Consider the following 15,302-nt stretch of genomic DNA (forward strand, 5'->3'; position numbering starts at 1 on the left):
GTCATTGACCTTAGTCCCATTTCACTCCCAAAACATCCAGCGTCCCAAAGCAGAAGCATGAATTGTCCCAAGTGACGCCCATGGCCGCAGCCAGGACTCCCAGAGGGCTCCACAGCTGAGCAGGGAAATGTACCAGATGAAGCTTCGACGTGGAATCAGGGTGCCCAGGACAGTCCCAGGGCCCAGCCCTCAGCAAATCTGTGACACTTCCCTCCTGGGCTGTTTACTGTCCTTCCAAACAGGAACAATACCGACGCCTTAACTCCTTTACAGCCTTGGAGTCCTGGAGCCGAAAAGGCTCTTGGAACGCCTACAGCAGGAGCGGAACCTCTGAGTTTGTCAGGATAAAAAAAAATAAACCGAAAGAGAAAAGGGGAGGGTTACCCGCTTCTGAGTAACGCGTGTAGGCGATTTCAGAGCTCGAGTTCACGGAAACAAATTGAATTACGGAGGAGGCAGCGCTGCCATTTGCAACCGTGGATTGTTTGAAATCCTTTTAGAGGAAAATTAAAATATTTCACAGAGGGTAATAAAATGCCGGGTGTTTTGCAGGCATGACTGCTCAGCTCTCTTGGGCAAATAAGTAATTAGGCATTTTTTTATTTAAGTCCTTGGTGTCGTCGTTTTCTTTCATTAGTAGAGAGGGGGGAAAAAACGATTTTGGAAAATACATAAAATTCTAGAAAGTTAATTATGAAATTGTATATATATATATATATATAGCTCCACACACACACAACATATTGTGAAGACAAAGAAAAGCTCTTAGAATTTGTTTTCCTAAATGCCAGAAATGGGAAATTGCATCAGAAATTTCTGTGCTTCCAAGTGAAATCTCATCGGAGAGTGTGGAGAGGGAAGCACTGTAAGGCGCTTGATGCTGAGACGGAGGTTAATGTGGTTTATAGGACCTGGGGAGATGTTCTGAGCCTTGTCCCCTTCCCTGGTCCCCAAATCACCTGCTGACAGACCTTCTCCACTCCACCATCCCTCACCAAGGTCTACTCTAAGGAAAGCATTGATTTCCTCTCAGAAACCATCTGCTCCCACCCATCCATTTCACAGGTGGGGAAACTGAGGACATGTTTAGGTTCTGAGTCTCTTTCCTCCCTGTGTATCTCTGGGTATGTTAATGCCTGTGTCCCCTTGTGACTGGGACCTGCTTCCTGGGCCTGAACCTTAACTGCAGAAGGGGAGAATAGGCCCAGGACACAACTGACCACGGAGGGTCCCTATACAACTGGCCTCTGTTGGCCTCTTCTGGAATCCCTCTTCTTCCTGCCCAGGCTGCTATTTTGAGCAATCTGAAGGAGACTGAGGACCAACCAGGATCCAGAGGGTTCTTTGCTCAAGGCTAATCTGAGACCCATAAAATGTCACTACTGGGATGGAGCAGGACAGGCATGTTTGTTGCTATGGGTTTGGTTTTATCTCTGGGGGGTTTTCCTGCTCCCAAAGCCACCTACATCTAGTGGCTGCATATTAATCTCAAGTGGTATGTGTGGGTGTGCACCTATGTGGGAGCACCCAAGGGAGTGGATCACACCTGCAGATATTCCCTTCCCACAACGAGGGGCTAATCCCACCTTAGTGCCCCTGTGGAGCATCTTGCCCAGAAGACTGGGCTGCCTTGAGCCATCCAAGCAGTTGGAAAGCACCTGCTGGGTGCTGGGCTCTGCCCTGCTCCTGAGAACCCAGAGAGGAATAGAGATGGACCCCCAGAGACAGTCTTCAAATACAGGAGATGTTTGAGCTGGTCCTTAAATCACAAGGACTTTGCCCAGCAGGGACGGGAGAGGGACTGCCCTGAACAGCAGAGGCAAAGGCTCAGAGGCAGAAATGGGCTACATGAGGAAGTAAGGGGGCTGGGGAGGAGCAGCCCCTGTTTTACTGAGCATCTGTGGAGCAGACGTTGCTGGCACAGGGCCAAGACACGGCAAGTACTAAAGAACAAGTGAGAAGAAAAAAGGGGAGGGACCAAAAGGGATAAGTCAATCAGTTGCACCTTATTCATGTAATGAAATCTACACAACCGGTTGAAAAGAACGAACCAGAACCAAAACAAATGAATCTCACCAGTGGAATGCAGAGTGAGTAGAGCAAGTTGCAAAAGAATGTGTACAGTCTCCTGGTATGAAGTGTTCAGAGTGCAAAAGAGCCCTACTCGGATAGACATTAGGTTAAACGGCATGAAATTGCCTGCCACCATTGGGCCATTTTTGACCTGCAGAACTAGCCATTTCATCTGGTTCAACCTGAGTCGAAATCACATGAGATGGCACATCCACACCGGGAAACGCTACTTAGCCAATGAAGAGAATAAATCATTGCCACATGGAACAGCTTGCCTGGATCGCAAGGGGATTATGCCGAGTGAACAAAGCCAATCTCCCAAATTAACCTACTGTGCAACTCCATGTTTCAATGTCGTCAGATGACAGAAGCAGGCTGGGGTTGTAGATCAGTGGTACTTAACATGCATGAGGTCCTGAGTTCACTCCCTAGCACAACAACAACAACAAAAATGATGAAAGGGTAGAGATAGATTATTGGTGGCCCACGCCCACACATAGAGCAAGTGAAGCTGGTGAGATCTGAACAAGGCCGGTTTGATCGTGTCGGTGTGGAAATCCTGTTTGTGACACTGTACTTTGATGAAGCAAGAGGTTAACCTCGGGGGAAACTGGATGAAGGCTATAAGACAGCTCTCTGTATTATTTCTTACTGCACACAAGGCCACAGTTATCTCAAAACAAAAATTTCAAATGCATACATGGCAAAGGCTAAAGTCAAATTTAACATAAAGTTTAATTCTGGGTCACGGATGAAGTATGCAGATGAGAAGAGATACAGAGAGGGGATTCAACTTTCTGGGATGTGTTTTGCTTCTTAAGAAAGAAAATTCTGAAGCAAACATGGCATAATGTCAAGAGTCTATGAAGCAGGGTGGGAGGTCCGTCACTGTTTCTATCATTATCTTCTTTTATGTTTGAAATTGTTCATAATTATTAAAAGCTCGCTTGCTTGATGATCGGCATCCGGAGTCAGGACTCGACCTAGGATACAGTGACTTGCATCCCAGGCCAGGTGCAGAAGGTGGACCCAGGGCTCAGCCCCCTCCCCGAGGGCCATCACGCAGCAGCCAGGGCAGGGGCTCCCTGGGGCAGGCCCTGCCCTGTGCGAGCCACGCCTGCCTCTCTCCACAGCCCCCAGAGAAGGAGGGTGCCCTGCCTCGGCAGGTGGGCAACAAGACAGAATGCGGCCTGCTGGGCTTCGTGCTGGACCTGAAGCAGGACTATGAGCCCGTGCGCAGCCAGATGCCGGAGGAGAAGCTGTACAAGGTGTACACCTTCAACTCCGTGCGTAAGTCCATGAGCACCGTCATCAAGATGCCCGACGAGAGCTTCCGCATGTACAGCAAGGGTGCTTCTGAGATCGTGCTCAAAAAGTAAGTGGCCACTAGGGCACTGGCTGAGGGCTGAGCTGGAGAGGGAGGTGTGGGCCTGTGCCAGGCATCGTCCAGGCTGGACCTAGCAGCATCCCTGGACTGGAGAGTCCGTTGAGCACCAGGTCACACAGCAAGGCCCAGCCCCTTGCCCACTTCTTTTTTTACTCTTTCCTCTTAAAAATGTCTGCAGACAAGAGTCCTCCCTTCCTTCTAAGAGACTGGTTCCTCAGGATGTTCTACCCACAGTCCCAGTTAGATTTTGCTTCCCTTCTCATAGGGTTGTTGATGGTAGTTATTTTTTTTTTTTTTTTTTTAATTAGGCAAGTTCCTCTGACTCTCTGTGCCAGAAATAAGCCTGGGGAACTAGGCAAGTCACTTCTGCTCTCTGGGCCTCAGTTTGCCCACTCGTACATTGAAGGGATTGATCTAGCTCAGTGGTTCTCAACACTAGCAGTGCCTTGGAATTGCCCCATAGAGATTTTTTTTGAGAACCCTCCATCATTGGACTTACTTCTGATAGCCTGAATTGGAAACCCTAGGGCAGGGTGCACACGTGGGTATTTGTTGAATGCTCCTCCTAATGTGCAAGTGGAGTTAGAAACTGCTCAGGTAGGTATGGTGACTTTTAAAAACCATTTTTCTTTTCCAAATGAAACCTTGTGGATACAATATATATATCTGAGCAAAGCAGGACTGCTCTTGCTGAATGACCTTGAGCAGATATTTCAAGATCATCTGATTTTTACCCCTACCTGGGCCCTGGGGGCTCGCTAGGTGAACGTAGTCCTGAGGCATTATGGGAGATGGACTGGGTGGGCATTGGCTGACCTCAGTGGCCAACTGGACATCCCCAGTGGGCAGGGGTCTACCTTGGGCCCTCAACTGGACCTTATTCATCTCCCTTTCACCCTCCCTCCCCCAGGTGCTGCAAAATCCTCAACGGGGCAGGCGAGCCCCGGGTCTTCCGGCCCCGAGACAGGGACGAGATGGTGAAGAAGGTGATCGAGCCCATGGCCTGCGATGGGCTCCGTACCATCTGCGTGGCCTACCGTGACTTCCCCAGCAGCCCCGAGCCCGACTGGGACAACGAGAACGACATCCTCAACGACCTCACCTGCATCTGCGTGGTGGGCATCGAGGACCCCGTTCGGCCTGAGGTAGGCCCCCCGGGGTCAGCGAGATCAGGAGAAGGGGGCAAGGCTGGGAATCCAGCCAGCGGGCGACTTGGAATAAGCCTTGTCACCTCCCTGCGGCTCAGTCTCCGTGCAGTGCCCTCAGGGCTCCTGAACATTCACCCCGGTAAGGCCAGTGCGGTCGGCACTGGCCATTGTCCGCTCGGGGGTGGGGGGGACGGCCTGGCTGCAGACATTGCTCTGCTGTGGAGCCCGTCCTCCCAGCCACCAGGGGCTGTTCCCTCTGACCCCCCAGGGGACAGGTGTGGGGACCCCCCCTGCCTTAGAAGCCTTTTACCTCACAGGAACCAGACCCTCTGGAAACAAGTCCCTCAGCCCAGGTTCCAGACCTTGCAAAGGACACACCCAACAACTCCCAGGGCCATTGCTCCTGGGAGAACACAAAGCATGGCGACCCCATCAGTATTTATACTGTCCAGGTGCAGTTGCGCAATCACTATCCCCTGGCCGGCTTGCCTGGTAACGCCTCTGACGGTCCAGGGGAACAGAGCTCGCAAGGTTACGGCAGGTGACAGGCTAGCAGTAGGGCAGGGGGGACAGCACCTTCCTCACAATGGAGGGAGGGAGGTGATGCGTGGGAGTGCCCCTAACAGGTACTCGGCACACAGTAGGTCTTTAGTCTCCTTTAGCTGAACCTGCATCCTGCGGGGAGAAGGACAAGAATCCCCAGCTGCAGCGTGGCAGGAAGGGCAGGATGGGCTGCCCAGGGAGGAGCGAGGCTGTGGTCGGTGTGTCCAGCAGGGGCAGCCTCAGTGTCCCCGCCTGCCCTGACACCATGTTCTGGAGGCCTCTGCTCATCCCTGCTCTCTTAGAGCCTGTTTCCCCTCTTTCAAGGGAAACAGGGTAGAACTGTTGCCCTCCAAGTTGCTGGGCCTGATGCTGTAAGATTCTGCATTCCAAATAACAAGTGAAACTTGGAGGTCACAGGCCTTGACTTTCACATGTAGGTATCAGGGGGAGGAGTCAGAGTGAACTCGGGCATCAGACCAACCCTAGATCCAAAGTGCCAGAATTGTTGGCTGTGTGGCATTGGACCAGTTACATAAGCTCTCTGAGCCTTATCTGGATAATAATATCCTCCCCCATGCGCACACACACACGCACACCCTGGGGTATTGTGAAGGGTCTGTTTGCCCCATTTTGAACGAGCAAAAGCAGAGTTTCTGGCATGAGGTAGATGGCCCCAAAATGAAGGTCCCCTTTCTTCATGCCTTTCCCAGTAGATTCATTACTCTGGATCCAGTGACACATTGCATCCCCTGACACACAGCTGAGCCTTCAGGATGTGCTTGATATGATTTGGGAAATGAATGGGAATGAATGGACTTGAACCCAAGTCTTCCAACACCATGCCTGATACCAAATCTCTCTCTGTCTCTCTCTGTCTCTCTCTGTCTCTCTCTCCCTCTCTCTCTCTCTCTCTCTCATACACACACACACACACACACACCAATGGGTTTTCACTTGGCCTCCTCATCCTACCCAGATCCTAAAACAGCAAATACACTCCCACCCCTGGAGCTTGGCACAAGAGCCCACATATATTTTTCTGCAGAGCTCAGCTCTCCCTGGGCAGACAGGCCGTTTATCAGCTTCCCCGGGGGATGCCCGCTCATTACCAGCCGCTAATGGGCTCAGGCCTCATGGCGATGCGTTACCTCCTTACTGGAAATTGCTCAGAACAGGCAGCAGAGGCTGGTCCCCATGAGGTACAAGGCCGGCCTACCCGTGCCTCAGGGACTCCCCTGTCCTTGCTTTCCAGAGCCTCCTTCCATCCCCTCCCCGAGCTCCTGGCTCTTCACCATGCTTTGGAAATACATCTCAGGTGGGATGGAAAAGAGGATCAAATGGAAACCTTTTTCTGGCTAAAACTCACAATAAGAAGAAATCTATTTTATGTCATGACTCAAGTCAACACACACACTTAACCAACCTAAGAATTCCACAAAGTAATGCAATGTCCTGAAGTATTTTCTGTCCTACCTTCTTTTTGCAAATGCCAATCATCATCCACTAACTGACTTTACAGTCACTCAAGATGAGTGATGAGAGGTTTGAACCTTCATCTCACCCAGACATCTTCCTGCACATCCCAATTTGCAGATGGAAACACTGAGGCCCACAGAGGGACAGGGATGTTCCCAAAGGCTTCCTGGAAATGGCTGAGTGAATCCAGATTAGACCAGGTTTTCTGCCTTCCTGTCCCAGGACCTTTGCCTGGATGCTACAAAAAAGAAGGGGCAAATCTTTCTACATCAGGAGGCTGAGGAAAGGAGAAAGAGTTCCCCATGCCCAGGGTCTGAGGAGCAAAGCTGGGCCCCTGGCATTTGCTGTTGACAGCATGGTCATCCAGAGTAAGTGGCTTCAGACACAGACTCCGGGAAAGGACCTGGATGCCAGTCCCAACTTTGCCACCAAAAAGCCACTGGCCTTCTCTGTGCCTCTGTCTTCTCATCTGCAAAATGGGAGGTTGGCCTCCTTGCCAGACTCTGGTTTTGCAGACTGAGAGCCAGCAGCCTAGAAAACCAATGCTGACGTCTGCTTGTCCTTCCTTCCTCAAGGCACCCCTGTTGGCCTTCTCTGTCCCCCTGGCTTGCCCTCAAAAGGTATTCAGAAGATGTAAACTGCATTTAACAGCAGTGACCTGGCAGAGTCAGGGGACGTGGGCTCTGATTCTGCCCCTGCCACTCCTCCTAGGTGACCTCAGGTGTATCCCTTCCTCTAGCCTCAGTTTCCCCATCTGAAAAACAAGAAACTCGGACCATCTCATGTTCACAACTGAGGGACCTGGCGAGGCTGCCAGGGATGATACTTGAAAGTAGAAAAGCTCAGACCTGTTGATTCAGCGTCTCCCCCTGGGAGCCGGGGGGATGGGTGCAGGACCCAAGGAGCCCATGGGTACAGTGGTCTTATTGATGTGCTTTTTAGGATCGGTGATCTGTGGACATGGAACCAAATTCAAAAGGTTCACAAAAGTACAGAAGTGTGAACTAACCCTACTGCCACTTCTAGTCCCCCAGTTCCACCTCCACGCCAGCACTGTCACCAGGTTTGTGGGTGACCCTCTGGGAGCATCCATACCTATGGTGGGTGTGTTTCTACAGACTCCTGGGCTCTGTTCTACAGCTTCCTGGTCACCCTGCCCTGAATCTCCTGGGCAAATGCCCTGCATGCTGCCTCCAGCTTAGTGAGGCCCAGAAAGGACAGCCTCCACCTGGGCCACCTCTAGGGTCCTTAGACATGCTCTGATTTGTTTTGCAATAGCAGGGAAACAATTTCTACCTCCCTTGGTTTCCCCAGCTGTCCAGGGGGTGAATCTCCACATTGCCCTCCTCCCTGGAGGTCACCAAAGACCAGAGCCGATTAAAAACACATTTGCCAGAACTCTCACCCTAAGGCATTACTGAGGCTGATGGATGAAGCCATCAGGAGAGCCACGGTCTGGGACCTGCTGGGTTATCTGGGGGTGTTTGGAGCCCTCAGAGTCAGACAACGGCTGTCACCAGAAACAACAGATGTTTAAAAGCCTTTATTTAATGAAAACAGGAAGCACCCATTTCCTGGCTATTTTTCCTCAGTGAGAAATATCTAGGATAATTTTAGCAAATGAAGCCTTTTTCAAAAAAAAATTAACAGCAATTTTATTTATGTGGAAAGCATATTTTAACCAGATCAATGCTTCTGGGGTTTCAGTCTTAATCATCTCTGGATCCTTAGTGCCCAGAACAGGATGTTCAATAACTGTTTATTGAATGGATGAATGAATGAGTGATTCAAGAAACGACTGAGGACAGTTTAAGGAAATAGCCCACTGAATTGGAAGCATTCAGAATGGCTTTGCGAGTTGAGAGCATTTTACATGTAAGATGGGTAAGATATGACACATAGAGGTTAAGGGAAGGGGGACAGAAGGGACAGAATGGGCAAAGACAAGTAGGTGAGAAAGGATTCTGTATTGGTCAACTTTCAGTTACTGTAACAAAATACCTGAGATGAGCAACTTGTAAAGAAAAGAGGTTTATTTGGGTTCATAGTTTTGGAGGTTTCAGTCCCCGGTTGGTTGGCCCCATTGTGTTTTTTGGCCCGTGTCGAGGCAACACAACCTGGTGGGAATACCTGGCAGAGCAAAGCAGTTCACATCACAGTTAGGAAGCAAAAGAGAAAGAAGAGGAAGAGACCTAGAGTCCACAGTCCCCTTCCAGGACATGCCCCCAGTGACCTAAGACCTCCCACTAGGGCCCACCCTTTATGGCTTCCACCACCTCCCAATAGCACCGTAGTCTGGGGACAAAGCCTTGAACACACAGGCCTCTGGGGGACGTACAAGGTCTAAACTATAGTAGATGCTGAGTATGTGGGAACCAGTGACTACCTCATTGCATTTATGAGAAAAAATAGTCTAGAAAGCAAGCTAGGAGCCAGGTTGTGGAGGATTTGCATGCCCCTGTCCCGTTAGTCTTTTTACGCCTTGTCACAGAATCCCCCCCTTTCCCACAGAGTCAGCTTGTTTGAAGAAGCCCAGAGGGTGGCCGATTCTGACTCCAGGAGATAGTCTTAAAGTGGGAATCCTTCTAAAACACAGCACCGACCAACTCATTCCCAGTTCTGCACTTCGTGTGGCTCCCAACACTTGAAGGAACAGGCCCTGGTTTCAGCACCTTCCGACCACAGTCCCCTCGCCACCAGCCCCCACTGACATTATCTCCAGCCCCTCCAGATAACCTACATGCCCCCAGACCCCTACACACCCCAAGCCTCGTCTGCCTGTGCACCTCCCAGGTGGCTGTCTGCAACCAGGACCACTTTGAGTTAGTTCATCTTTGTGGCCTCAGCCCCAGCACTGTGGTGAGCATCAGAGCCTCAACAGAACTGGCTCAAACAGCCCTTCCTCCAGGAAGCTCTCCCCGATTTCTCCTCTCCACCTACAACTTTCTAAAGTAAGAGTGCATTCCCTGTGCCCCCAAAGCCCTAGGCCTAGCTATCCCAAATACCCTGTCATCCTACACATGTACAGTTCTAACACACAGTAGCACTATTAATATGGGGGAAAATTTTTTTTAATGCTGCATGAAAGAATAAGCCAAATTTCATTTTAGAAGGCATCATCAGAGGCCAATGTAGGCTGGCCAGACATCTGCTGGGGACACACAGAAGCAGATCTGTGCAGGGAGCGGAGAGTCAGAGTCAAACGACACAAAGTTCGCTCCAACTCAAGGATCTTACACATCTTTGAAACAAATAAAACCCCCTTTTTTTCCTTTGGGAGAGAAGCCAAATAAGTCGTGTGATCGGAAAAGCAGCAGTTTTTTCCTGTCCTGTGGAACACAAGGTAGCTGAGGGCCGCAGCCAAGGCTGCAGCCACCGTGTGGGCAGTAGATTACATAAAGGGATCCTGGATATTCCATATCCCCACTCTGTCCTGCTCCGCTCCATTTACTTCTGTCACCAGCTGCTGTGGCCCAGGCACAGGCAGAGGAAGACTCTTCCCCAGCCCCTGGAAATAACCCCCAAGGCAGCCCTGTGCTCATCCCATGAACACAACGCTCCCTGTCCCTGCAGAGCTGCTTCTTGGACCACCCCGGTAGCCAGAGCAGGCTCCTCACCTGGACCTGGATGCTCTCTCCCAGGGCAGGTGTTACTTGCTCCACCACAGAGTTGTCACGCAGAGGAGTCTGGATTTTCTCTTGCAAGAGTCAAGATGGAGTCCCTGGAGAGCCACACCACAGGCTGGCGCTTAGGCGCATCTCTGGTGGCCAGGACAGGGGCAAGACAAAGAGGGACCAGGCCAAGGGTGAGGGTTGAAGGAAGAATGAGAGTGGTGGATACAGGCGAGATACGTCCAAAGCTGATGGTCGTTTGCAGGATTGCTGAGGGCGGGAAGAGGAGCTGCAGGCAAGAGCCGTCACCCTCAGAAGTTGGTCCAGTGTTTTAACTCTTGGTACCCTTTTGCCAGGGCAGCCATGACAAAGTACAGCTAGTCCCCAACCTAACGATGATTAGATTTTGGATTTTTTTTTTTAAAACTTCATGAAGTTGTGAAAGCAATTCCATGGAAACTGTTCTTGGAATTTCGAATTTGGATCTTTTTCCAAACTAGTAGTATGGGGCAGAAAAACCTCTTGGTGCCGAGCGGCAGCTGCCTGTCAGTCCACGATCTGAGGGGAAGCGACCCATGGTATTTGAGTTCGTTCCTCTAGGCTATTCATTAGGTTAGGTATATTTGGTGTCTTGCTGACTTATGGTATTTTTGACTTAATAATGGGTTTATCAGGACTGAACCCCGTTGAGCAGCAAGTAGACCACAAACTGAGCAGCTCAAGCAATGGAAATCTGTCTCAGAATTCTGGAGGCTTAAGTCCAAGATCAGGGTCTGGGCAGGGCCTGCTCTAGACCGCTTTCCTAGCTTCTAGAGGTTTGCCCACCATCTTTGTCGTTCTTTGGCATGCCTTTGCCCTCACCGTCATATCCTTGGGTGCATGTCTCTGCCTCCAGATTTCCCCTCTGCATAAGGACACAGTTATACTGGATGTGGGCTTTTCCTGAGAACCTCATCTTGGTGTAATTACCTTCATAAAGATCCTTTCTCCAAGTAAGGTCCCTTTCACAGGTGTAGGGGCTTAGGACTTCAGGGTCACTTTGTGGGGAAATACAATTCAATCCATACAGTCTCCAAGTTCACCAGTGGCTTGGCAGAGCAGGCACAGGAGTGAGCCCCCAGCCACCAGGGTGTGCAAGACTCCACCCTTGGGTCCAGAATTCTAATGTGCTTTGGAGTTTCTGTAGAACTGATTTTACTGCCCTTGATGTGTTCTTTCCCCCTCAAAGACATTTTGCAGCAAATTTGGTCTTATTATTTTATTATTTGTCACTGCCCATGGGTAAGAATCACTCATTCAGTTGATTTGTGTTGCGTATAAAGGGTTGCCACAGCTCCAGGCTAATTTCCGCATCCTGGTTTCTGGGTAAATCCACAGCTCTGCAAGGGGAGGCTCCTGGGGAGGAGCCGGTGGTGGGCCTTGCCACCCTCTGATTGGCTAAGCTGGGCCTGACCTGACCTGATTGGTCCAGACATCAGTCTATCATTACAGTCAGAGGAGGCAGGATGCAGTCCTTACTCTCTCCACAAAATGTCCTATTTTAAGTGACATCATAAGTCATTCGGATTTATTCTAATCCAGTGTCACATTCTGTAAATAAAATACCTCCAAATGCAAACATTCCCCCCTCAAAAAAAACCCTGAAAATACACAGACAGATTTATCACGGAGGTTGTGGATGAAGTTTCTCAAGTTCAAATATTGTTAGGTACTCTGCACTCTGGCCTGGGGCCTGATCTGAGAAAGTGGTTTTTTTTTGTTTTGTTTTGTTTTGTTTTTTTAGTGTCTTTCCAAAGTCTTTACACAGTTCAGGGGAGTAAATGGTTTGGTCTCAGAAGAGACTATCATGGGCACTAGGTGCTGGCTGCCCAGAATTCTGGCTGAGAAGAATTCTGAGCCCACATCAGTTTTAATCAGGATACTGTGATCAATTAACAATGTCTGCCATGGGCACAGGAAGGGAAGCTATGGCCTTTATAGGATCTGTGCCACCAGTATCTCGTGGGGTTTTTAGTTCCCTTTCAGTGGAGCTGCCTACAAGGGCTAACTCTGGAATCCATGAAGTCAGGGAGGGCCTGCCAGGGGTGGTGACCTCCCCCATGGCTCCTACCCTCCTGTCTAGGTCCCGGAAGCCATCCGCAAGTGCCAGCGGGCAGGTATCACCGTCCGCATGGTCACTGGTGACAATATCAACACGGCCCGGGCCATCGCCATCAAGTGTGGTATCATCCATCCCGGGGAAGACTTCCTCTGTCTGGAGGGCAAAGAGTTCAACCGGAGGATCCGCAACGAGAAGGGGGAGGTGCGTGGCCCGGGATAGAGGGTCCTCAGAGGGACGAGATTTGGTGGGGTACGGAGCTGGGAGGCACAGGTGCCGTGTGATGCATGATTAGACAGAGACCAGCCAGTGTCCTCTGGGCTCTTCTTCAAGCCTCAGTTTCTCTCCCTGATCCTGCTGACCCTCTCCCTCCCCCATCCCTCTCCAGATTGAGCAGGAGCGAATCGACAAGATCTGGCCAAAACTGCGGGTGCTGGCTCGCTCCTCCCCCACTGACAAGCACACCCTGGTCAAAGGTGAGATGTCGGGGGTCATGGGAAATTCTGAGGCCAGAAACTGGATCCTCCTTTCTTGGCACTTGGTGTTTCTCTGCAACTGGACAGGAGGGGAGGGAGTCCATACACCCTTTTTAGCCTTTGGATGCCTGTTAAGGGCCCAGAGGCGATGGGGAGATTGTGAGCCTTCTTAGCTGGGCCTCCAACTCCTCCAAGGAGCATTAGGATTGGGCCCACCTAGGGTCTCAAACTCAGGCTCTGGGACCATACGGGGCCCATGGATATGTTTTATTTGGCCAGTGGGGCCTTTTTAATGTTGAGTTTGAATGACTTATACAGGCCTTGCTCTCTCTCTTGTTTGACAGACTACTTCTAATCACTATCTGAAAGTCAACCCCCTTCACTTGCTCTCTGGCCCCAGAGCTCATGAGGTTGAGACCCTTGGTCTGCCTGGCATCTTGAGACTCAGGGATGGCCTATCCTGAGCTTAGCAATCTGAGTGATGAGGCCCAAAGCCATAATCCTTCTCCCTCTCTGTGTCCCTCCAGAGAGAGCACAACACGCACGTGCTGGGGGCCAGGTTCTAGGTGTTCCTGGTTCGTGGCCTGGCTCTGCCACTGATCTGCTCTGTGGCCGTGGACAAGTCTCTCCACTCTGGGACTCAGTTTTCCATCTGTAAATTGATTGTGGGAGACAGGCTCCTGCCTGAGATCATCCCTCGGTCTAGAATTCCTGTCTCAAAGGTCTCACCCAGGGACATTAATGGAGGCAGATCTAGCCTGGGGACAGAAACAACCCCTGACACAGATCCTGAAGCAAAGTTCTCCAACCCATGCTCATTTCTTATTAATTCACTCATTTGCTCATCAATTCATTCACTCATTCTCTCAATAAAACCATTTATTGAGGTCCCATCATATGCCAGGCCCTGATCTAGGTGGGTGTGGTCCTTCCCTCTAGAATTCATGGTGCAGGTGCCATGCAGTGGACACTAATGGGCAGTGTCCCTGCAGAGAGTGAAAGGCTGCATGGGTGGCAGAGAAGGCTGTTCTGGGGTCTGCTTCTGGCCTCCGACAGGCTGGGTAGGGTGTCAGGTCACAGGGCATGGAAAGTGGGGGGTGTTCCAGGGGAAAGGGTCTGTTTTACAGGCAGAGCAGGAAAGCACACTGGGAATGTCCAGAGAAAAAATTTTCCCCAGTACATGAGGGATGAACAGAAATTCAGTTGCTCTGCTGGGAGCCCTGGAAGAGGGAACACAGAGGAGGAGACGAGGAGGCGGGCGGCACCACTTCCTGCAGACCGACACATTTGCCACGTGGATGGCAACAACCTGCCTGCTTTGGGAGAGTGACCCGGAGGCAGAGGGACCACCAGGATTGCCCAGAGCGATAGGCGCCACATGATGGTGGCAGGGCAGGGCAGCCAGCCATCTAGGGATCTGAGAAACACTTCCAGATTGCAGTCTGAGCAGGGTGTTCGGACAGTGTAAGGGGGTCAAGGGGTGGGGGCCCGGGATCTCTGCTGTCGCTGCCTGTGGAGGGCCTGCTACAGGCTCAGTGCCTTCTGAGTGGGCAGCTGGGCACCAGGAGTCACAGGAGACAAGACAGATCTGAGGAAAACTGGTGCTTCCAGTGTAGCACCGGCTGAGCTGGGGCCTCTGAGAGTCGAGCAGAGCTGTCCAGAGGTGGCTGGCCCTCAGGTCAGGAGAGTGCGGGGCTGAGATCCAGGTCTGGCTAGGGATTACAAGAGGGGAGAGCCGGGGAGCTTCCGAATCCAGGAGCGTCCAGCTGAGTGGTGGCAAGAGCCAAGACTGCCAGCGGAACCATGGAGAAGTGACCAGAGGAGCAAGAGTGATGGGTGACAGCAAAGCCAGGAAGGAAGCCGGCGGGAGAGGAGGACGGATGGAGATGCGGCCACGCAGGGCAGGGTCACACTGCGCCCGGAGTGAGAAGAGACAGCCCCAGGAGGGTTTTGTCCCAGATCTCTGCTCTGTTGGGAACAGGAAGAGGGCTTTGAAAAGCCCCTGTCAGCCCAGGGAGCCACGAAGCAAAGGAGTCCACCTCCATTCCTCAGGCTGAGGGAATCAGTGAGGACAGAGGCTTCACAGGCCCTGGGGGGCTGGCTTCCAGAGACCTGGTCCAGGGCAGAGGGTGGCTGCTGTGGGGCAGCAGCTCAGGACAGTTCCTGGGGCACCAGGCCTAGGAGCGAGGTCTTGAGGGGACCAGTTTAGAGGGGACAGTGCCCCGAGTAAGGGAGCTCATCCCCTCCCTCCACAGGAGCTGCTGGTTGCAGGGCACAGGCAGGGGTAGGGGAAGCAGCAGCTGCCGGGTGCTCTTGGGGTGATGGGTCCTCAGGGCTTCCTAGGGATGGTGGCATCAGAGCTAAAGCTATAGGCGGGTGACAGGAGTATATCCAACCCAGGAAACAGCCTGTATGGGGACAGGGGCCAGTGGGAGCCAGGCATGTGGCAGAGATGGACGTGGCCAGGGGCAAGAGGAGATCAGAGTGGAG

General features: G+C 51.6%; 1 protein-coding gene across 12 annotated transcripts in view; it reads left to right on the plus strand.

Moving 5' to 3' along the window:
- Positions 1-15,302, plus strand: part of Atp2b2 (ATPase plasma membrane Ca2+ transporting 2) — a 354,925-nt gene that overhangs the window by 319,201 nt on the left and 20,422 nt on the right. For all 12 annotated transcript variants that reach the window (XM_047534510.1, XM_047534498.1, XM_047534504.1 and 9 more), the window contains 4 exons: positions 3,207-3,448; positions 4,371-4,605; positions 12,361-12,540; positions 12,725-12,812. In XM_047534510.1, the coding sequence (XP_047390466.1) occupies positions 3,207-3,448; positions 4,371-4,605; positions 12,361-12,540; positions 12,725-12,812 (745 nt within the window). The remainder of the gene's footprint in view (positions 1-3,206; positions 3,449-4,370; positions 4,606-12,360; positions 12,541-12,724; positions 12,813-15,302) is intronic.

This window comes from Sciurus carolinensis, chromosome 19 (genome assembly GCF_902686445.1).
Source record: "Sciurus carolinensis chromosome 19, mSciCar1.2, whole genome shotgun sequence".
Classification (NCBI taxonomy): Eukaryota; Metazoa; Chordata; class Mammalia; order Rodentia; family Sciuridae; genus Sciurus; species Sciurus carolinensis.